This window comes from Balaenoptera musculus, chromosome 3 (assembly GCF_009873245.2).
Source record: "Balaenoptera musculus isolate JJ_BM4_2016_0621 chromosome 3, mBalMus1.pri.v3, whole genome shotgun sequence".
In the NCBI taxonomy this organism is placed as follows: domain Eukaryota; kingdom Metazoa; phylum Chordata; class Mammalia; order Artiodactyla; family Balaenopteridae; genus Balaenoptera; species Balaenoptera musculus.
Window position 1 is genome coordinate 119,032,421 of NC_045787.1, and position 24,649 is coordinate 119,057,069.

Sequence of the window (24,649 nt, forward strand, 5' to 3'; positions counted from 1 at the left end):
AGTTGAAGTGATTTCTTATATTGCTCAAAATGACAGAATCCCAGAAACATGGGCTTATCCATGGTTGTGAAAGGCTGGTTTTGTTTTGGTAAATGTGTTTATACAATAACCAAAAAAACCCCCAAACCATTTACATATGTACTTTATGTATACACATACAAAAAACCCAGAATGGTCCTTAGGCATATATGAGTTAAATGCAAATTCTAAATTCTGATTAAGTAATGACTATGGAGATTTTCCCCAACATTTAGAAAAGCTGTTCTCTAATGCAGAGGAAATAATATACCGTGGTATCAAACGTTCTTTTCTGCTAAAGGAAGCAACTACAGAAAGCTTTATTTGTTCAAAGTAACCAGTGCTACAGATGCAAAAAAAGCAAGAACAAAACCCCCAAAAAACCCCCCCAAAACCCAACAACTTCCCCAATACTACTTCAAAACGAACATATCAAACTTGATTTTCATTAGAATGCACTTATTTCTTCACACTAATAAATCAAAAAACCAAGACCCAGATTTTATATATACATATAAATATATATAAAAAGCAATGCAAACAATTATTGAGCTTCATCTTCTGGACAAGAATGCTAAGTTAGTCTCTCTTCATAAAAAGCAATTACAATTTGAGGACACTTCACATTTGCCTCTTTTGCCAGCACCAAGTCCACCTCATCTGAATCTTTCCATTCCATGAGAAACATGAATTCTCCACTGCTGTCTGTGGCACCAGTTATTCGCTCTGGGTCGAGACCTCTGGCTAAACCTCTTGGTTTGTCAGCAGTATCTCTTTTCTTCTTTGATTTACTATCATCAGGTTCACTGTCAGATAAAGATTTTCTTTTTGTTCCATCTTTCTCTTTACCAGCTTTTTGAGAATTAAGAAATGCTTCAATTAACCCTGGACAATCTAAATTTTCTTCGGGTTCCCAAGTATTGTCTGCATCTGTCAATCCCTTCCACTTCAGGAAATACTCCACCTTCCCATTCACTACACGATGGTCCAGTACTTCTTCTACCACAGATTCTTCAGGTTCTGCCTCTTCGACTTTTTTACTCTTTCCATTCTGTTTCTTTCCCATTTTTTGCAATGTTCTTTTTATTGGAGGCCATTTTTTATTGCAGACTTGAAGAGCTATTATTCACTGCCTCTGAGTTGCTCCGGGTCCCGGGTCTGCCGCGTCTCTGGCCCTGCACGCCTCAAGCTCCAGCCACATCTGAGGCGGAGGGGGCTGGGGAACTATTTTTCCTTAACTTTTTTAATCTCGCCATGCACACCTTTTTTTTTTTTTTTTATAAATTTATTTATTTATATTTTTGGTTATGTTGGGTCTTCGTTGCTGTGCACAGGCTTTCTTTAGTTGCGGCGAGCGGGGACTACTCTTCGTTGCGGTGCACGGGCTTCTCATTGTGGTGGCTTCTCTTGTTGCGGAGAACGGGCTCTAGGCATGTGGGCTTCAGTAGTTGTGGCACACAGGCTTCAGTAGTTGTGGCACACGAACTTCAGTAGTTGTGGCTCATGGGCTCAGTAGTTGTGGCTCACGGGCTTAGTTGCTCCACAGCATGTGGGATCTTCCTGGACCAGGGCTTGAACCCGTGTCCCCTGCATTGGCAGGCAGATTCTTAACCACTGCATCACCAGGGAAGTCCCTAACCATGCACACCTTTAAATGTGACTTTTAAAAAATACTGTCTCTCAATAAACAATGTTGCCAAATCGTCTCCCCTTCCTGTTCTCTTAAAAATGTAGGTTATAAAGAAATGGGGGATGTTTTTCTAAGTAATGTTTTACTTAAGCCCAATTCTTCAGACTGGGCTGCCAATTATTCTTCCCCATTTCCCATCCCTACTGAAATACTCAGAATATTAGGTATCACTGCCATTTTTCAAATATATGTTTTAAAACTTAATGAAACAGGAAGGAATTGGGTCACCTTTGAGATCCCCTTCATGTTTATCTCTTGCTTAGTCAGTACAACGGCAAGGTAAGATCACAGGATTTGGAGTCAAACCGAACCTGAGTTTAATCTTTGCTCTGGTATTTAGTTACCTATATCTGATATCTGATATAAGTTTCTTATTCTCTTGAACCTCAACTTTCTCATCTGTAGAATAGGACTAATACTGGCATGTGTTTCACTACTCTAAGTGATACAAGGCATGTGGAGCACTTAGAGTAGACAGAGTAACAGAGGACCAGATAAATACACTGCTGAGACAATGATGGTGATGATGACGGGGGTGGGGATGATGGTGATAATGACGAAAGCTTAAGAACGTAAGAGAACTGATCAGAACTATGAGGGGAACTCCAGGTCGTATCTACTTAATTTAGAAGGAACAGACGGAATCTCACCTAAATGCTAAGAAAAGAACTTTGCAACTTGTTCAAGGCTTGAATCTAAGTCCCTTGAAATCTCACCGAGTCAGTATAATACAGAATATCTCATTCCGGTAAAGAGCCAGGCTTTAAAAATCTTTCATCAATTTAAATACAGTAGAATGAGGGAAACAGATGAGAAAAGAGAGTGAGAGTAGTCAGAGCAGTAGGGGAGGCAAACACACATCCAGGTCTATGTATAATTTTGACACAATATGGGTCAACATCTAATAATATTTCAAAGATGATGAGGGTAACCTTGACAACCTAGCTGATGCAGGCACTGAAAGAATAAGAGATTCACAGGGAGACCCAGGAGAAAATCTGGGCCATTTTCTTGGTCGACTGATGGCTCATAGCTTTTACTCTGTAGAAAATTTGTTATAACTCGTAAAGCAGTCTTTTTTTACTTAATCAACAAACATCTATTAAACGTGTGTAACATGCCAAGACACTGTGGTAGGTCTTGGGGATATAGAGACATTCCCTGCCCATGAGAAGCTTCTCAAGAAGGACATTCCCATTTACAGCCAGCTAGAATGCAACCCCGCACTTCATCCCCACTCAGGAACCCTGCAAGTCATGGCTTATTAGTGCCATTTTATCGACCAACGTAACTGCAGTTCAGAGAAAATACAACTAGAAAGGGCCAAGGCTAACATTTCAACTTCACTCTGCCTGGGCTCGATTCTCAGGAGAAGAGTGACAAAAATGAAGTGATTTATTTTGATTGGGATAATGCTAATAATGAAAATAAAAATAGGCTAGGTTTGTTGCAGCAGCAGCAGCAGCAAAAAAAAAAAAAAAAAAAAAGCTTCACATCTCAGTGGCTCAACACAATTTCATCTCTCGATCATGCGCCATGTCCATGTAGGCTGGCAAGGGACTCTATGACATGGAGCTACTGAGCTCCACCATCTAGAACCGGCAACCTCCTCAGTTGCAGAGGCAGAGGAAGAGGGCATGGAGGATTGTCCAGTACTGGCTCTTGAGGGTCACTTCCAGGTGCAGCTCACTGGCCAGCCCTCATCACATGGCTTTACTCGGGGTTGGGACGAGGCTGAGAGGAGTGAAGCCCTTAGTGTGACATCTAAGGAGCCCACTGGCTCTTTGGGTCATGCAAACACAGGACTGGCACTGGTGTGACCCCAAAAGCCAGTGGCTCCTTATATTTTTTATCTTAGGCAACTTACCGGTCTCACCCTAGTCCCAGTCATGGCCCCCCACCTAACTGATAGGGGGCTGGGAAATGCAGTGTCTCTCATGTTTGGGAGGGAGAGATAAGGTGGATACTGGTGAGGACTAGGAATGTCTAGTAACCTGGGCTTGAAACCTAACCTTCATCTGTGACACTGACTTCTGCTCCTTTTCTCCCTACCTCTCTACTCCAGGCAGTTGCCAAGCTTTGGGATTTTAACCAAATATAGCGAAAGCTGTATGTCAGATGCTTGCTGTGTGTCAGGTATTACACTATCCATGCTTAGGCTCATCAGTGCATTTATTCATTCCTCACAACAGCCCTCTGAAGAAGTTCCTATGGGTGGGATGGGAGGGAGGTCCAAGAGGGAGGGGATATGTATAGCTGATTCACTTTGTTGTACAGCAGAAACTAACACACCATTATAAAGCAACTATATCCCAATTTAAAAAAAAATTCAGTTTTTAAATGAGAAAACTGAGGCTTAGAGAAACTGAATAACTTGCCCAGGTCATTTCTATAAGAGGTACAGTCGAGATTTGGACTCATATCTAACTAGAAAGACTTTTTTCCTGCTCTTTAACCCTATGCCACCCACCCTTGTGGGAGCTTACAGTCATGTTGTATTCCAAGTTTATTAAATGAGAGTGTGGTTACATCAGCCCAACCCATGAGACAGTTGGAGAGAAATACTGACTTGCCACTGGTAGGAAGTATCTGTAGCATCATCATCAGTGACACTAAGCCTATGTCATTGATAAAAGGTGATGGGATTTTGTTGTTGTTGTTTTCTTTTGGTTTTCCGAATGAAAATTCAGTGTCATCTGTTATTAGCAGATGTGAAATAGAGAATGAGGGTCAAGATGTCTCTACCAATTAGATGTATGACTAGGGTAACTCCCTCTGTTTTGCCAGCTACCAAAAAAGGGGGCTGAATCAGATTTCCTAAGGTCACCTCCACTACTGACCTTACAAAATTCAGTGTCGATGGCAGAGATAGGTAAGATCATAAGGGTGGAAAATATTTTATTATTATTTTTTAAATTTTTTTATTTTTTAATAGATCTTTATTGGAGTATAATTGCTTCACGATACCGTGTTAGTTTCTGTTGCACAAAAAAGTGAATCAGTCATAGGCATACACTAGTCCCCATATCCCCTCCCTCTTGAGCCTCCCTCCCATCCTCCCTATCCCACCCCTCTAGGTCATCGCAAAGCACCGAGCCGATCTCTCTGTTCTACGCTGCTGCTTCCCACCAGCCAAATATTTTACATTCGGTAGTGTATATATGTTGATGCTACTTTCACTTTGCCCCAGCTTCACTCTCCCACCCCATGTCATCAAGTCCATTCTCTATGTCTGCCTCTTTATTCCTGCGCTGCAACGAGGTTCATCAGTCAACTTTTTTTTTTTTTTTTTTTAGATTCCATATATATGGGTTAGCATACGGTATTTGTTTCTTTTTGACTTACTTCACTCTGTATGACAAACTCTAGGTCCATCCACCTCACTACAAATAACTCAACTGCATTTCTTTATATGGCTGAGTAATATTCCATTGTATATATGTGCCACATCTTTTTAAATTTTTTTATAATAACTTTTTTTAAACATCTTTATTGGAGTATAATTGCTTTACAATGGTGTTAGTTTCTGCTGTATAACAAAGTGAATCAGCTCTACATATACATATATCCCCATATCTCCTCCCTCTTGCGTCTCCCTCCCACCCTCCCTATCCCACGCCTCTAGGTGGACACAAAGCACCGAGCTGATCTCCCTGTGCTATGCGGCTGCCTCCCACTAGCTATCTATTCTACATTTGGTAGTGTATATATGTCCATGCCACTCTCTCACTTCGCCCCAGCTTACCCTTCCCCCTCCCTGTGTCCTCAAGTCAATTCTCCACATCTGCGTCTTTACTGCTGTCCTGCCCCTAGGTTCTTCAGAACAACTTTTTTTTTTAAGATTCCATATAAATGTGTTAGCATATTTTTGTTTTTATTTCTGTTACTCTAGGAGGTGGGTCAAAAAAGATCTTGCTGTAGTTTATGTCAGAGTGTTTTTCCTATGTTTTCCTCTAAAAGTTTTATAGTGCCTGGTCTTACATTTAAGTCTTTAATCCATTTGGAGTTTATTTTTGTGTATGGTGTTAGGTAGTGTTCTAATTTCATTCTTTAACATGTAGCTGTCCAGTTTTCCCAGCACCACTTATTGAAGAGGCTGTCTTTTCTCCATTGTATGTTCTTGCCTCCTTTTTTTGTAAATTAGGTGTCCGTATGTGTGTGGATTTATCTCTGGGCATTCTATCCTGTACCATTTATCTATATTTCTGTTTTTGTGCCAGTACCATACTGTCTTGATTACTGGAGCTTTGTGGTATAGTTTGAAGTCAGGGAGCCTGATTCCTCCAACTCTGTTTTTCTTTCTCAAGATTGCTTTGGCTATTCGGGGTCTTCTATGTTTCCATATGAATTGAAAGATTATTTTGTTCTAATTCTGTGAAGAATGCCATTGGTAGTTTGATAGGGATTGCACTGAATCTGTAGATTGCTTTGGGTAGTATAGTCATTTCCACAATATTGATTCCTCCAATCCAAGAATATGGTATATTTCTCCATCTGTTTGTGTCATCTTTGATTTCTTTCATCAGTGTTTTATTGTTTTCTGAGTACAAGTCTTTTGTCTCCTTAGGCAGGTTTATTCCGAGGTATTTTATTTTTTTTGTTGCAGTGGTAAATGGGACTGTTTCCTTGATTTCTCTTTCTGATTTTTCGTTGTTGCTGTATAGGAATGCCAGAGATTTCTGTGCATTAATTTTGTATCCTGCAACCTTACCAAATTCATTGATTAGTTCTAGTAGTTTTCTGGTGGCATATTAAGGATTTTCTATGTATAGTATCATGTCATCGGCAAATAGTGACAGTCTTACTTCTTCTTTTCCAATTTGTATTCCTTTTATTTCTTTTTCTGCCCTGATTGCTGTGGCTAGGACTTCCAAAACTATGTTGAATAAGAGTGGCAAGAGTGGACATCCTTGTCTTTTTCCTGATCTTAGAGGAAATGCTTTCAGTTTTTCACCATTGAGAATGATGTTGGCTGTGAGTTTGTCATATATGGCCTTTATTATGGTGAGGTAGGTTCCCTCTATACCCACTTTGTGGAGAGTTTTTATCATAAATGGGTGTTGAATTTTGTCAAAAGCTTTTTCTGCATCTATTGAGATTATCATATGGTTTTTATCCTTCACTTTGTTAATATGGTATATCACATTGATTGATTTGTGTATATTGAAGAATCCTTCCATTCCTGGGATAAACCCCACTTGATCATGGTGTATGGTCCTTTTAATGTGTTGCTGGATTCTGTTTGCTAGTAGTTTGTTGAGGATTTTTGCATCTATGTTCATCAGTGATATTGGCCTGTAGTTTTCTTTTTTTGTGACATCTTTTTCTGGTTTTGATGTCAGGGTGATGGTTGCTTCGTAGAATGAATTTGGGAGTGTTTCTCCCTCTGCAATTTTTTGGAAGAGGTTGAGAACGATCGGTGTTAGCTCTTCTCTAAATGTTTGATAGAATTTGCCTGTGAAGCCATCTGGTCCTGGACTTTTGTTTGTTGGAAGATTTTAAATTATGGTTTCAATTCCATTACTTGTGATAGGTCTGTTTATATTTTCTATTTCTTCCTGGTTCAGTCTTGGAAAATTGTACATTTCCAAGAATTTGTCCATTTCTTCATGGTTGTCCATTTTATTGGCATATAGTTGTTTGTAGTAGTCTTTTATAATCCTTTGTATTTCTGCAGGGTCAGTTGTGATTTCCCCTTTTTCATTTCTAATTTTATTGATTTGCATCCTCTCCCTTTTTTTCTTGATTAGTCTGGCTAAGGGTTTATCCATTTTGTTTATCTTCCCAAAGAACCAGCTTTTAGTTTTATTGATCTTTGCTATTGTGTTCTTTATTTCTATTTCATTTATTTCTGCTCTGATCTTTATGATTTCTTTCCTTCTACTGACTTTGGGTTTTCATTGTTCTTCTTTCTCTAGTTGTTTTAAGTGTAGGGTTAGATTGTTTATTTGAGATTTTTCTTGTTCCTTGAGGTGAGAATGAATTGCTATAAACTTTCCTCTTAGAACTTCTTTTGCTGTGTCCCATAGGTTTTGGGTTGTTGTGTTTTCATTGTCATTTGTTTCTAGGTATTTTTTTATTTCTTCTTTGATTTCTTCACTGAACTCTTGGTTATTTAGTAGTGCACTGTTTAGCCTCCGTGTATTTGTGTCTTTTACAGTTTTTTTTCCTGTAATTGATTTCCAATCTCATAGTGTTGTGGTCAGAGAAGATGCTTGATACGATTTCAATTTTCTTAAATTTTCCAAGGCTTGATTTGTGACCCAAGATGTGATCTATCCTGGAGAATGTTCTGTGTGCACTTGAGAAGAAAGTGTATTCTGCCACTTTGGGGTGGAATGTTCTAAATATCAATTAGATCTATCTGGCTTATTGTGTCATTTAAAGCTTGTGTTTCCTTATTTATTTTGTGTTTGGATGATCTGTCCATTGGTGTAAGTGGGGTGTTAAAGTCCCCTACTATTATTGTGTTACTGTTGATTTCTCCTTTCATGGTTGTTAGCATTTTCCTTATGTATTGAGGTGCTCCTATGTTGGGTGCATAAACATTTATAATTGTTATATCTTCTTCTTGGATTGATTCTTTGATCATAACAGAGTGTCCCTCCTTATCTTTTGTAACAGTCTTTATTTTAAGTCTATTTTATCAGATACGAGTATTGCTACTCCAGCTTTCTTTTGATTTCCATTTGCATGGAATATCTTTTTCCATCCCTTCACTTTCAGTCTGTATGTGTCCCTAGGTCTGAAGTGGTCTCTTGTAGACAGCATATATATGGGTCTTGTTTTTGTAACCATTCAGCAAGTCTGTGTTTTTTGGTTGGGGCATTTAATCCATTTACATTCAAGATTATTATCAATATGTATGTTCCTATTACCATTTTCTTAATTGTTTTGGGTTTGTTTTTGTGGGTCTTTTTCTTCTCTTGTGCTTCCCGCTTAGAGAAGTTTCTTTAGCATTTGTTGTAAAGCTGGTTTGGTGGTGCTGAATTCTGTTAGCTTTTGCTTGTCTGAAAAGCTTTTCACTTATCCATCGAATCTGAATGAGATCCTTGCTGGGTAGAGTAATCTTGGTTGTAGGTTTTTCTCTTTCATCACTTTAAGTATATCCTGCCACTCCCTTCTGGCCTGCAGAGTTTCCACTGGAAAATCAGCTAGTAACCTTATGGGGATTCCTTTGTATGTTATTTTTTGTTTTTCCCTTGCTGATTTTAATATTTTTCTTTCAATTTAATTTTTGTTAGTTTGATTAATATGTGTCTTGGTGTGTTTTTCCTAGGGTTTATCCTGGATGGGACTCTCTGTGCTTCCTGGACTTGGGTGACTATTTCCTTTCCCATGTTAGGGAAGTTTTCCACTATAATCTCTGCAAATATTTTCTCAGACCCTTTCTTTTTCTCTTCCTCTTCTGGGACCCCTATAATTCGAATGTTGGTGCATTTAGTGTTGCCCCAGAGGTCTCTGAGATTGTCTTCAATTATTTTCATTGTTTTTCTTTCTTCTGCTCCTTGCCAGTTATTTCCACCATTTTGTCTTCCAGCTCACTTATTTGTTCTTCTGCCTCAGTTATTCTGTTATCAATTTCTTCTAGTGTATTTTTCATTTCAGTTATTGTGTTGTTCATCTCTGTTTGTTTGTTCTTTAGTTCTTCTAGATGTTTGTTAAACATTTCTTGTATTTTCTCAATCCGCGCTTCCATTCTATTTCCAAGATTTTGAATCATCTTTACTATCATTACTCTGAATTCTTTTTCAGGTAGATTGCCTATTTCCTCTTCATTTATTTGGTCTTGTAGGTTTTTACCTTGTTCCTTCATCTGTGACATATTTTTTTGCCATCTCATTTTTTTGTGTGTGTGTGTGTGAGATTGTGTTCCTGTTTTACTGGTTGTTTGGCCTGAGGCTTCCAACACTGGGGTTTGTAGGCTATTGGGAAGAGTTGGGTCTTGATGCTGAGATGAGGAACTCTGTGAGACCTCACTCTGATGAATATTCCCTGGGGTCTGAGGTTCTCTGTTAGTCAAGGGGTTCGGACTCAGAGCTCCCACCGCAGGAGCTTCCCCCCAACCCTGGGCTTTCAAATCAAGATCCCGCAAGCCATGTGGGGTGGCAAAAAAAAAAAAAAGAGAACAATAACAAAGTAAAAAATAAAATTAGACTAGGAAACTAACAGATATGTTAGAAAGAATGTAAAAATAAAAATATAAATGAATCAATAACTGGAAGGTACATTAGTACCACAATAGTAAAAAAGGGGAGGAGGGAAAAGAAAAAAAAGGGGGGGGAAGGTCTTGGCTTTGGAGGGCGGGGCCTAAGCAAGGGCGAGGTTTGGGTGTGGGCGGGGCCAATGCTCAGGACCCACAGGGCTGGAAAAGGTGCTGGGGGCTGTGGAGGATGGGGCTTAGGCTCAAGGAACAGAAGGGGCCCAGGCCTGCCCCCCAGCCCGGTCTCAGAGGGCAGGGGACCTCACCTGGGAGCTAGCAGGCTTCCTGGGCTCGAGAGGGCAGGGCAAACGCCCTCCTCTCCTCTTCTGCTCCTCCAGTCTGGGGTCTGGGAGGGCCCCTCCCACCTGCCTCTCCTGATCTCCCCCTCCTCAGGGGCACGGATCTTCTGGAAAATATTTTAGAATACATAGAAGTATTCTCCAGCAAAGCTGAAAACCTTGCTATGTGAAACAAAATAGAGCCTGACTGCTAATACGGATGCAAACTTATCATAATATTTCAACACAGAGTGTAGAATCATCCCTTGATGAGACAAAACTGTAAGGTTAACTGGAGAGAGAACAGCAGTTTCACATGTTAATTTGCAGTGATTGAGTTCTCGTCGGTCAAAAAGCTGAAGTGTTTACTCTGGGTTTTAAAAATATAGGATGAGTGTGAGTGAAGCTGTTTGACCCCTCCTGAGGGCACACAGGGCAGTCACACATGGCTGAAATGCTGAGAGTTTGTGAAGATGGAGACAATAGATGTTCTCTACACAGGAACTGGGGGAGAACTAATTCACTTAATTAAGGAAGCGGAGCATTTTGAGGCAGTTATTAAGGATGAAGTCATATGCACCAATGCACACAAAAAACTTTGCCTTACACTTTTTTTTGGTGGAAACATCTGGCAAAAATATGTTGAGAAAAGAGAACTTTTGTGTAGCAGGATCTTGCTGTGAAGAGACGAAAACTTGAGCTAATTACAGGATGTCTGTAAAAGGAAAGGGCTAGCTTTATATTTTAGACCCATTTTTCTCCCGATAGGGTAAACATCTAATGTAAAAGCAGTGGTATGCTGTGGGAAATAAATATGGGGTGAGAAACAATGAATTGCATCTAATATATAATACTGTACCATAAAGGTTATTAAAATAGCATTCAGTTTATACTTGTTTTTATAAGTGTGCCAAGAGAAAACCAGACAAGTCTGAAACCTGTATGATAAAGACCACAAAACTGCACAATTTCTTATATGTAGAATGTTGCAGACCTCTTAATTAAAAATGATCCAGCTAATGTCTTATGTAGAAGTAAATAACGCACAGTTTGGAATTTTGCTTCACATTTATTTTAAAACTATGATGACCCCAAACTCTTCTGAAATCTCCTCTCTCAATGTCCTTTAGCTCCTTTTGCCTTTCCCTATAATCCTACTTTCATTCTGTTCCTTATCCAGAGTCCTGTGATGCTTCAGCCTAAAGACCAAAATTTTAAAAAAAGAAAAATTAAAAAAAAGTTGGGTGGTCCTAATCTCTCTTGGAGCATCCCATGTGACTCTGTCAAGACTCTAATCATAGGCATCCAGGAGATTAAGACCAACCCCAGCCATTTAACAAGTCCTATAGACATTAACCATTCTAAAAGCACTAAGATTTAATCTAGCAGAGGGATGCTTAATTCTATTGGCTTCTTCCCACAGGAACAAGATACTTAAAATCACCTGGAGAGGAATTTTCTGACAGTCTTCTCAAGACGATTGAATGAAAAGTTTTTTTTTTTTCCTTCCCCATCTCTATAATTTGGGTGAATATTACAAATATCTTTATAAAGAGGTAGGCCAGTCATTATCGTCCTAGTTGTGCAACATTGCCTACACTGTCAGGTACGTGGCTGAGCCTTGTGGGCTCAGGGACTCAGGGAATATGGCTCCTATAACCCAGTCTTCTGGAAATCATACTATATCTTACCCATGGCCCTCGCAACTGCCTGCCACCCTCTGTCCATTACAAGCACCCCACTGTCGAAAATCAGTTCTCTTCAGACTGATCTGAGCCAGAAATCTCAAAACCATTCGGAGACTGTGCCAGCTTTACTGTTCAGTAGTGGCATTCTCCTCTCCAGCGAACCACACTTCTTACCACGCACTATTGTCTCTAAAACTGAGACTATAGTGTCTGCCATTTACTAGCATTTTTATAATGCTGTTTTTTTTAAAGTTGAAAATGATTTCTCTATAACTATGTGTCTACCATAAGTGGGAAAATTAAAGAGACCAAAAAGATTGTGTGGCTTTTCTGACATCTGCCTGTTCCCTGTGAGTTTTTGATTTGCAGTCTTTGCAATAGGACTCTTGTCTTCATGAGGGCCATGACTGCACCTGTCTTTGCTCATCTTTGTTCCTTCTTCCAGACCCTAGAACTGTTTTTGGTACCCAGCAGATGCTTAGAAATTTAACCTGTCAAGTAGAGGATTGAATGCATCTACTTTGGCCATACATTGTGCTAGGTGCTTTGAGTATAGATATGAATAAGACACAGTTCTTGCCAGCAAAGCCTGACAAAGGACTAATCTTTCCAACATGACTTTCTGTGCCGTTGGACTTAAGCAAAGCAATTTAAGTGGACATTCCCATTAAAGCTCTGGTTTAGGGATCCTAAAGGAAACTCTGCTCCCAAATGTCTCCCCCATGAGCCAGACAGCACGTAATATTTTCTGCATTTATTAACAATGGTAACAGCCATGACAAACATGACTTGTGGGTGCCTCTCCTATGTTGGACACTTGTACAATGTGCCTTGCATATATTCTATAATTCTCACAGTCTCCCCTTTATAGTAGATGTTACGATCATTTTATTGATGAGGAAAGAGAGGCTAAGAGAGGTTATGTGTCCTAGTCGGTATACCAGCTACACAACTGGTAAGATGAGGTAGCTGCTTTCAGCCTTGGCTGGTCAGATTTCAAAGACCAGACCCATAACATGCTCTGTTCTACCTCCCACTGAGAAAGTAATTTTCTCAGGAAAGGGCATTACATTGACAGGTATTACTTGGTCTGACTCTGTCACTTGTGAAAAACAAAATTGGGTACCTTTTGATTTCATTCTTCCAACCATTCTTTGATATGCGGACCAAGTATTGTACCAGTACTTTGTATAGTTGAGGGACTTGGGACTCCCCAGAGTCACATGGGTAACAAGTAGCAGACTGCTGGTCTGACTAGATGCCTGTACAGTATTCTCTCCACTGTATAGGGAGGGGAGCCTCCAGGCATTTCAGAAAGACATTTTCTGTCCCATGTTTTCACCAAGGGATGGGACTCTATGAAGCATTTCGGCATCCAGTCCAAAGTGGTTTAAGGAGACCAAATTGATGACTGGAAAAACACATGACCAAAAAAGCCAATGATGGGTCTTGCCTCATCTAGGTCTGCCTTTCTTGAAGGATGAAGAAACAGTCTCTGCCTGCTAGCTTCTCCCACCCTCTAAACCAACGGTTCTCAACAGTGATGATTTTGCTCCCTGGAACATGCTGGGAAACATTTTTGATTGTTATAACTCTAGCTGGGTGTATGCCACTGGAATCGAGTAGGAGAGGCTAAACCTCCTACAATGTACAGAACAGCCCCCCAAAACAAAGAATTGTCAGGTCCAAAAACCCTGCTTCAAAGTAATGTTCTACCTATCCCATAAAAAATCCTTATTCTTTCAAAAAGTATAGAAAACCCAGACAGTTCAACAGCCTGGATATCTAAATTAATCGTATAAAATACGACGCGTAGGACCATTGAAGAGAAGGGAGATGTTTTACTTATTTATTTGAACATGATGTTCTTAAAAATTACTTCTCTCACTCCCAAATAGGAAAGACATGTATAGTATCCTAAATTTTAAAAAAATCCAGTACTTTGAAAACAAATTATTATATAGCAACTAATAAAATATCAATTGGGGTCCTTTTTCTGTTTAAATAACTTAGAACAAAACAGAATGTTGCAGCTATTTTTTTAAAATACAGTCAGTGACATAAACACCAAACAGCTGCACACGGAAAATTAAAACAATTTCCTGTAAATGAAAAGAAAAGTGAAATGAGGTTAATATAAACCTTTAATTCACTGACTCCTTTCTGAGGCTTTGAGAAGCATTATTTTTAGCAATAATTCTGCTTATGTGGCACGTAGTCTGTGCTTCGTTCCCTCTGCTATTTGTTTTGGGGACATATGTAGGTAACCAAGTATTCACCCTTAAGCATACTGCAGCAGGAACTGGGACCCCAGAGGAGCCGTTGCCAGGGGCCCAGGGCTTCAAACCCAGAGGCTGGGTGGTATCTCTCCAGGGACAGCAACAGCAACCTGTTTTCTTCTTCTTCTTCTTCTTCTTCTTTTTTTAAGTTGAAGTATACTTTATAATCTTATATTACCTTCAGATGTACAACATAGTAATTCAATACTTTAATAGATCATACTCCCTTTAAAGTTACTACAAAATAATGGCTACATTCCCTGTGCCTTGCAATGTAGTATTCTTGTTGCTTATCTATTTTATACATAGTAGTTTGTATCTTTTAATCCCATACACCTAGTTTGCGCCTTCCCCCTTCCCCCTCTCCCCTGGTAACCACTAGTTTGTCAACATGGCTAATCGTCAGGGAGATGCAAATCAAAACCACGAGATATCACCTCACACCTGTCAGAATGGCTATCATCAAAAAGACCGCAAATAGCAAGTGATGGGTAGGATGTGGAGCAAAGGGAACCCTTGTACACTGTTGGTGGGAATGTAAATTGGTGCAACAACCTGTCTTCTGAGGCCAGGCTCCTCATTTCAGCCTTCTCAAGGCTGTGTCCTCTGCAGAGTAAATGCTTCTTCTCATTAAATATTTCAAGAAACATTTATTTATTTTTTGATGCAAACCAGGCACTGTGTGAAACACTGAGTATGTACAGCAAGAAAATGATGGACGTGACCCCTGCCTTCAGGGAGCTGATAGCCCAGTTAGGGAGAGAGAGAGGCAACTGATAATCTCGTAAATGACTATTTACAAATGTGATTAATGTGATGGGCTAAATAACATAGGATTTGGTGAGGGCATATACAGGGGACCCTGATCCAGTCTCCATATCTGGGGGTAGGAGTGGGGTAAGGGGGTGACGATAGGGTTGACTAGGGAGGTTTCTTCAGGGAGGTGACGATTAAACTGAAATCCGTCAGATTAATGAGCAGTCTGGGGAAAACGTGTTCCAAGCACAACGAGCCACCTCACAGTTTGTGCTTGCTTATACTTCTGGCTCAAATGTAAATTTACCTTGCACACAGGTCTTCCTGCCTTTTTAGCTGCTGCTATTTCTGCTTATAGCCTTACTATCGAATAGTTCCTCCTTCATTTCATAAGGGAAGCTGGTGAGGTTGGTTCATCTTTTCACCCTTGGCCTGTAGGACTTTTGAGTTATTCCTATTTCTGTAACTGGAGTCAAATTTTTTCTTGGGCAGAAGCCAGGGTCTTCAGATAATCTTGCTTTGCGTACTCTGGAAATCTTCCTGGCCACACGACAATCCCTCTTTCATATGGGCAAAGAGGGAGTTTTGGACTGCGTGGCAAATGCACCACTTGGGCTAATCCAATGTCATGTGTAATTTCCTTTGTGACAATGAGAGGTGGAAAGGAGAACATGAGATACTCTTCTACATCTTTATATCTTTCTCTGAATAAATCATTTGGGGCACAAAAGAGAGAGAGGCATGTCCTCCCCCTACATCTCCACTGAGCTTGACTATAGATGGACCTCTCTATCTGTGCTTCTGAAAATAGGGTATGATCTTGTTTGGATTTCTCAAACTATTTAAGTAAGATGCCTTATACTTAGAACCTGAGAAACAGCGTGGATAATATCTTATTATTACTTAATATTATCTTGAGTAGAAAATAAAAAGTCTTTATTGAAAAACGCTTTTGGATGATTCCCATCCTTGAGAGTTCACAATCTTTCACCCAATTACTTAATTTAGGGTTGACAAGGAGAAGGGGATCTCTTATGTCAGGCCATGAATTATCCTAAAATACACAGGGATGCCATCTGATACTTCTTTTGTATTCACGACAATGCACAGTAGGGTCTGAACAAAAGGTGATGCCTAAGAAGACCGCCCCATAAATATTCAGCTCAATGAACAAAAGAGGGACAGCATGAAGTCTTAGCCCTAACTCTTTGGAATCTCACTGACACCCTTTCCCAGAACATTTTCTCATTCTTCTGTTGTAGCACTTACATTACACAATCATCAGTATTATTATTATTGTCATCATCATTGCCAACACCCATTCTGAGTTGCCTACTAAGGGTTGTTACTAAGGGTGACCTCGGCATGATTGCAGAAGCTTGACTGTCTCGGTCATTCACTTTTCTGTCCGTCCGTCCATCCATCCATCCATCCATCCATCCATCCATCCATCCATCTAATCACCCAGCCCTTTAAATAAGAGCGTCAGGTCCCTAAGTTATTTAAAGTCTGAAAGCACCCTTTTGACCACAGACAACTACTTCTTAGTGGTTTGAGTCCTTAAGATACATACAATGGGAGAGTGGGGTAGAGTGGGGGACATAAGAGAATGTGTATGTGTGTGTGTGTGTGTGTGTGTGTGTGTGTGTGTGTGTGTGTGTGAATATGAGTACTCATAGTAGCAAGGACGTACAGATTCCCTTATCAGCTACTTTTGAATGAGACTAATAAATATGTAAAACTGTTTTAGAGATTTACATGGCTTTCTCTGGGAAAACCCCAAGGTCTTGAACAAAGACCTTATATGAGAAGCCACAAATAAAGAAAGCCACCTGTTTAAAGAAAGCATGCACAAAGAGGAGAAACTAACTCAAGGGAAACGTTGAGAAACAGGGAAGCATTGAGAAACAAGGAAGAACCTTAGTGAAGAGGAAGTAGGGTGGGAAGGGGGTAAGCAAAACCCATTATGCTTAAAAAAATTAGTGTCACTATTTTACTTCTCTGCCAAAAATAATCTCAGGCATTGAGGCAGAAAGTGGGACTCCGGAGGAGAAAGGACCCTGACTCTGGCCCTGAAGAATTCCTTGCAGTTTCTCTAGACTCTGCACCCCACCCTGCCACTCAACACCACTAAGCCTGTTTTTTAAATCTCTGTGAAGCTGTCCTTGATTTTCCAAGTCAGTATAAGGCATAACCTCATTTCTGCAACCATAACTCCCACCCTGTTCATCTTCCTACTAAGAATTAATTGTTTTATCACACGTTATTTACTTGTCTGGACCCCCTCACCTGGCTGTGGACTTGTGGGCAGGAATTCTGCCCAGGTTGTCTTTTGATTTCTAGAGTTTAGCACAGACAACCTGTTGATACTTAATAAACATTTGAGAAAGGGAGGAGAATTAAAGGAGCAGGTAGATGACTCTATTATAGTTACTAGATAAAAAGACACATTCCGTGAGACTTTAGACATTCATTCATTCATTCATTCACTTGTTCAACCAACCAACAAATACCAGTATTTACTAAATGGCAATCACTGGGATAAGATGTGATTCTAGCCCTTGAGGGTTTACTCTCTATTAGGGGATTCACACTTATCAATAGCCAAGTAAAATGCAATGTGATACTAAGAGGTAGGTAGTAGTAATGGTTGCACACATTGTGAATATGATTAATGCCATGGAATTGTATACTAAGTGATGGTTAAAATAGCAAATTTTATATTAAAAAAGAATATATATATTTGTGTATAACTGAGTCACTTTGCTGTACAGCAGAAATTAGAACAACATTGTAAATCAACTATACTTCAATAAAAAATAAATAAAATTTTTAAAAAATGGCAAAGTTTACTGGTGATTACATGGGTGTATACAATTGTCAAAACTCATCAAACTGAGCATTTAAGATCTGTGCTTTTACTTGTGTGTTACGTATTTCTCAGTTAAAAAGTAAGGTAAATTTTTAAAAAGGAGGTTAGGAGAGGCGTTTATATGAGCAACAGGAAGGGCACCAAATCCCCCTAAGTGATGGGGGTCAGGGAAGGCTTCTTTAAGGACAGACACCTAAGTATGTGCAACATCAAAGAGATGTTTACACATTTGAAGGAAGGGAAAAGAGACTCAGAGATGGGAAGTGACATGTTCAAGGTCACACCTGGCTGATGGCAGAGCTGGAAAGAAAACCCAGTGTTTTGATGCCTAACCCAGGGCTCATTCCCTAAACCTGTTGTTCTGGTTATTATCTAAGGTCTTTCAGCCCCAAGCTCACTGCCCCATGTTCTGCTCTGTGATATTGCATTTCCCAGACACCTGAGTTTCCAAGTTAGGTTCTGCCGGTGGGAAGCAGTGGTGGAAATTTGGAAGGCAGGAGACAGGCAGGGAGAGGGCGCAGCGTGAAGCTCTAGTCCATTGTTTCTCAGGGTTCCAAGTACCAGTGACAAACATCCATTGGCGGTCTGAGCACCAGCCCTGCAGTTTTCCCACAGAGGTTCAAGTACTAGTCACCTAGTGATCCCACTGGGAGGTCCCAGTGCCAAGGTCCTAATGCCAGAGGTATGAGTTGAGGTCTGAACAATGAAATGAAAACCAAACTCATGATCTTCCCCCCCCCCCCCCCCCAACCAAGGCTTCTTTTGGTGCTTCCAAGCTTGGGGAATGACAGGTTATCCAAAGAGTTACTCTTGACACCTGCCTCTCCCTCACTCCCTCTGTCCAAAACCAACACCAAGTCCTGGCCATTCTACTTCCTAGAAGCCTCTTAGATATGTTCACTTCTTCTCCCTACTCTCACCCTAGGCTAGGCTACCATCATCTCTTGCCTGGACCTCCATAATCAATTCCTAACTGATCTGGCCTTCACTCTGTCCCTCCTTGTTGACTTTCCATTCTCCCTTGATTTAATGCAGTTCTCAGCCACCGAATCAGGAGACTTGATGTCTAGTCACAGCTCTATTGGTATCCAGTACAGTCTTGGGCAAGTCAGTTAATTTCCCTTATTTCTAGTTTCCCCAAATATAAACTATCAGGATCTATACATACGCCAATGTTTTTATGAAAAAGGAAGGTTTTACAGAGGAAGTAGCACTGGACCTGGGCATTGAAGGATGAGAGGCTTTTGACCTGTGTTTCAAGTGAAAACTATGGCCCAAAGAATGGGTAATGTGTCCTTGTGTGTTTGGAATAGCACAAAGATAGAAAATAGCTGACAACTGTATTACAAAGTTGATTTCCTGGGATATGTGGTGAGATGGCCAAGAACAGTGCTCCTTTCCGTCCCCCTCATCTTATTAAATGGCACCACCGTCTAGGAACTGCTCAATCCAAAACCTCAATCCAAAGCCATCATCTATGATTCCTCTATTTTTTCCCCACCAACCCACATTCAGTCCATCAGTGAATCTTGTTGACACTGTGGCCAAACCCAGTCAAACTCCTTCCCACCTCCCACTTCTCTCCTCCGCTGCCACTCAAGTCCATGCCACCACTGCAATTGCCTCTTAAGTGCGTTCTCTTCTTCCACACTCATCCACTTAAAATATGTACATAAAGCAGCCAGACTACTCTTCAGAAAGGTCAATCAGATCATTTTTCTTACTGCGTAAAACTCTCCTTTGGCATCCTCCTTCACTTGGAATAAAATTAAAATTCTTTACCATGACCTGAAAGGCTCAGAGGGATTTGCTCCTACTGTGTTTTGCTGCCCAGATTCCCTTCCAGGACAAAGGAATTTATCCTGGAAGGGAATCTGGGCAGCTGTTGGCAGTGCTGCCATCTGACAGTCCTCACCTATCAGCACTAGCTGGCAGAGAGCAGCCCAGGCCTACTGACTATTCAACATTGGGACATGAAGGCTGTCCCCCTTGTCCCAACACTGAAGGGCATCCCACTTCAGAGCTCCCTGCAGAGACAGCTGAAGTTTTCTTGTGACCGCACCATAGCCCAACTTCTCCGTCCACGTAATCTTACTCTTTCCTCTTCTCCTCCTAGCTGGTGATCCCAAGAGCCAGGGAACCCAACTGACAACAGCCCCTGTGTAGCTTGTATGCCATTTCCCTTCTCCAAGCCAATCACCTCACTCTTCTTTGCTTCCTATATGGCACCATGCTCCTTCTGGCCTTGGGGCCATTGCTCTTCTGGTTTTCCCCCTCTGTCTGGGAGTCTCTGTCTGCTTTTTGCCTGATTAGTTCCTACTCCATCAAAACTCAGTTCCAAAGAGACTTCCTCAGGGAATTCATCCCTGATCTGTCAGACTAGGGCAGGGGTTCCTGTTACAAACTCTCACAACACCCTGTAACTTTTCCTGGCATTTAGCTCTTATGACATGTTTAAGATCAACCTTTCATGCTAGAATATAAGCTTCAGGCAGGTAGTGACTTTGCCTGCTTTTTTCCATCATGTCTGCTTAGCACTGAGCAGGCTGCCTTACGTTTAATAGATGCTTAATACATTCATTTGTTGGATGAGTGAATGCGTGAACGATTTAATTGCCTTGTTTTGGCCCATGGTGACAGGCAGACAAAGGCAATGATAAGGGTCTCTGAGTAACTGTGACTGACAACTGCTTGTTTTTCCTGCTCATGAGAAAACAAAGCAAAACAAAGAAACGCAACAATAGAAACAAAAGCGGCAACTTAGAAAAAGTGTCTGGACCACAGCCAGAGCGAGAAACATGAGTTCCCAGTTAGAGCTGCCATCATGTTTCAGCCAACGGGATAATCAAAGTAAAATGTCCCCAGGCAAGATTAGCAAGATTCCTTCTCTGTGTCTAATGTGGAGTTAAGTGGGTCCCCAAACATGCAAAATGTGTCAATTAAATTGGACTCAATTCAAGTCAAGAAGCATCTGTCGTTTCTTTTAATACTCCCGAGGTTTCCATTTTTACAGTGAAATCTTCCATCTTTTTGGATTGTTAGCTGTTGTACAATGAAACAGCCAAATCAAAAAAAAAATATGAAGGCCTTAATAACTATGACTCAAAATCTAGTAGCCATAAAATAAAAGATTAATAAATTAAAGTATGTAAAAATTAAAACCACTTTGCCTAGCAGAAACCGTAAGAGCAGAGAATAAATTCAAAGGACACACTGAGAAATTGCAATTCATACTGGAAAGTATTCATCTCTCTGATACATAAGGAATGACTTGAAACTGAAAAGAAAAAGGCCAACAACTGTAAAGAAAAATGGGCAAGGGATAGGTATAGACAATTCACAAAGAAGGCAAAACAAATGGTATATAAACATATAACAAGAGTCTCAGGTTCCTATAAGAGAAACTACATTGAGACACCATTTTCTACTTATGATTTTGGTAGAAATCCCAGTGTTTGATCACTCATTTATTGGCGAGGCTGTTGGGAGACAAGCAGTGTCATTCATCGTTTGTGGATATATAAATTTGTAAGCTCCTAGGGAGGACAATTTGACAATATCAATTAACAATGCATAGATTCTTTACCCCAGAAATTTCACTTTTAAGAATTTATACTACAGTTGTACTGGTACGTGTGTGAAAGGCCTGTAAAAAAGTTTTTCACTATAGCATTTTTGTAACAGCAAAAGATTGGAAATAACCTGTAGCACATTAATCAATGGGACATTTTATGATTGATTTCTATGAGTGATTTGCAAAGAGGTTCAAAATATATTGTTAGTTGAAACCAAACAAAATGCACAAGTGTTATGGTAGCTACCTTTTATGTAATGAAGAGGGAAAAATAAGAATACGTATCATATTTTCACAGAGAAATATGTGGAATAACAGGAGTTTTCTTTTTTTTTGATGGTATTGGGGGCATGCGAACCAGATAGAAGAGAGATTGGGAAGAGACTCGTCACTGAATATTTTTTATTATTTAAAATTCTTGAACAATGTGAGATTCATCACAATATTCCACCTTAAAATTTTGTACTACCTATTCACAAATTAAATAATAACACGGAGAAGCAACTGTGGAATACCACCTGGGTACCTCCCGTACTCCCGGGGCGTGGAGATAGCAGAGAGAGTACTGGCCTCAAGGAGCTTGCAGTCTACTGTGGGGATCACATTTAAACACAGGGAAAAGGAGGAGAGTGTTAGAGGGCTCTATGAAAATGTGAGGTGGAGAAACAAAGTGCTGAGCAAGATAAGGATCAAGAACAAAGTGGTGAGGGTTAGAGTTTAAGAAGTTGAGTTCATAGAAAAGATACAAGGACTAACTAGGTCTTCAAGACTGAGCCTATTTGGGAAGGCAGGAGATCAGGTCAGGCACTGTGCTAAGCTGATTTCAGGCGCTACATTTTTTAATCTTCCCAACAAACATAATGAGATTGGTATTATCATCATCTCCATTTTTAGATGAGGAATGTGAGTTACGGAAGGGTAAGTAACTTGCTCAAGGTCACTTAGCTAGTAAGCGGTCAAGCCAGGATTCATAGGTACATCTTCCTTCAGCAGCACCCTGTCTCCCCTTTAATAGAAAAGAGATCATTGTTTCTACTGAGGTAAATTATACATATGGTGAAATGCAAAGATCCCAAATATTTGTTCAATTTGGTGAGCTTTGACAAACATATAGACTTTTGTAACCAACACTCCAATCAGGATACAGAATGCTTTCATTACCTCATTATTATTTCATAACCTTATTATTACCTTAGAAAGCACTCTCATGCCTCCTTCCAATCAATCCTAATCTACTGCAGAAAACCACTGCTCTGATTTCTGTCACAATAGTTTTGTCTATGTTGTTGGACATATCAGTACTGTGTTCATTTTTATTGCTGAGTAGTATTCCATTATACGAACATACCACAGTTTGTTTATCCGTTCTCTTGCTGATGGACATTTGTTGACAGGTTCTGGATGTTAAGAATAAAGCTGGTATGGATATTCTTGTATAGGGTTTGTGTAGACATATGCTTTTACTTCTCTTGAATAAATACCTTGGAGTAGGATTGCTAGGTTATAGAATAAGAGTATCTTTAACCTTATAAGGAATTGCCAAACAGATTTACAAAGTGGCTATTCCATTTTGCAATCCCACCAAAAACGTATGAGAATGCCAGCTGCTCTACATGCTTACCAAAATTTGGTATTGCTTTTTTGATTTTAGCTACTCTAGTGGATATGAAATTGTATCTCATGGTTTTAATTAAAGGTATTGAGCACTTTCATGTGTTATTGGCCCCTCATACATCTTCTTTGTGGGGTATCCAAGTCTTTTTGCCCTTCACTGTTTTTTTAAATTAATTTGCAATAGTTCTTTATATATCTGGATACAAACCCTTTGTACATAATCTATACATTATATTTTATCCCTATCTTTTGATGAGCAGAAGTTTTAAATTTTCATGAAGTCTAATTTATCATTTATGATTAGTGCTTTTTGTATCATCTAAGAAATCTTCATTTATCCCAAGCTCATGAAGATACTATCCTAAGTTTGTTTGTTTGTTTTTTCCTAGAAGTCTTCATGTTTAGGTCTAAAGTTCAAGCTTTTATGTTTAGCTCTAGGATCCATTTAGAATTAATTTCTGTATATGGTATAAAGTCCTTCCTTCCTTCCTTCCTTCCTTCCTTCCTTCCTTCCTTCCTTCCTTCCTTCCTCCCTCCCTCCCTCCCTCCCTCCCTTCCTTCTTTCCTGCATACTTATCTAGTTTTTCCAGGACAAATCATTGAAAAGATTTTATTTTCTCCAGTAAATTGCCATGGGTTCTTTGTTGAAAATTAATTGAAAAATACGAGTAGGTCTACTTCTGGATTCTGTATTCAGATTCATTGATTTGTTTACCCTTATACCAATGCCACACTGTCATGATTCCTGTAGTTTCATAGAAAGTCTTAAAATAAGTTAGTGTGAGGCCCTCCAAATTTATTTTTCTGGGTCAAAATTGTTTTGGCTGTTTCAGGTTCTTTACATTTCCATATACATTTTAGAATCATCATATCACTTTCCTCAAAAAGCCAACTTGACTTTTATTGGGATTGCTTTGAATGTCTTTCAAGGAAAGACAAGTTATTTTTCAAGGAATTTGTCCAATTAATCTAAGTTATCAAGTTTTATTGGTATAAAGCTGTTTATAATATTTTCTTATTACCCTTTAATGTCTGTAGGATCTGTAATGACACGCCTTCTTTCATTACTGACATTTGTAATCTGTATTCTCATCCTTTCTTCGTTAATCAGTCTCGTTACGGGTTTATCAATTTTATTAATATTTTCAAAAAACAGCCTTTTTGTTTTGTTAAATTTTTCTATTGTTTGTTTTTCATTTCATCTCATTGAATTTTGCTCTTATATTTATTATTTCTTTCTTTCTATTTACTTTGGTATTGATTTGTTCTTTTCTTTCTAATTTCTTAAGGTGTAAACATAGATCACTGATTTTTGCCCTTTTTCTTCTTTTCTAAATAAGCATTTAAATTTACAAATTTCCTTCTAAATGCTGGTTAACCAACATCCCACATATTTTGATATGCTGTATTGTCTTTAGCATTCATTTTGAAATATTTTCTAATTTCTTCTTTGGTCCATGTGTCATTTAAAAATGCACTGTTTAGTTCTAAAATATTTGGAGAGTGTTAAGATATTTTACTGGCATTAAGTTCTAACTTAATTTTGTTGTGGTCAGAGAATATGCTTTTATCTTAATCTTTTAAAAGTTATTGAGACTTATTTTATATTTGAGGATATGGGGTATTCTGGTGAGTGTTCCACATGCACTTGGAAATAATGTATATTCTGCAGTGATT

At 39.5% G+C, this 24,649-nt stretch overlaps 1 protein-coding gene across 1 annotated transcript; it reads right to left on the reverse strand.

Moving 5' to 3' along the window:
* Positions 1–521: 521 nt before the first annotated feature.
* Positions 522–1,209, reverse strand: LOC118893110 (chromobox protein homolog 3-like). The gene has a single exon (XM_036848323.1). The coding sequence runs from the start codon at positions 1,082–1,084 to the stop codon at positions 593–595; it is 492 nt and encodes a 163-aa protein (XP_036704218.1). The 5' UTR covers positions 1,085–1,209; the 3' UTR covers positions 522–592.
* Positions 1,210–24,649: the final 23,440 nt, after the last annotated feature.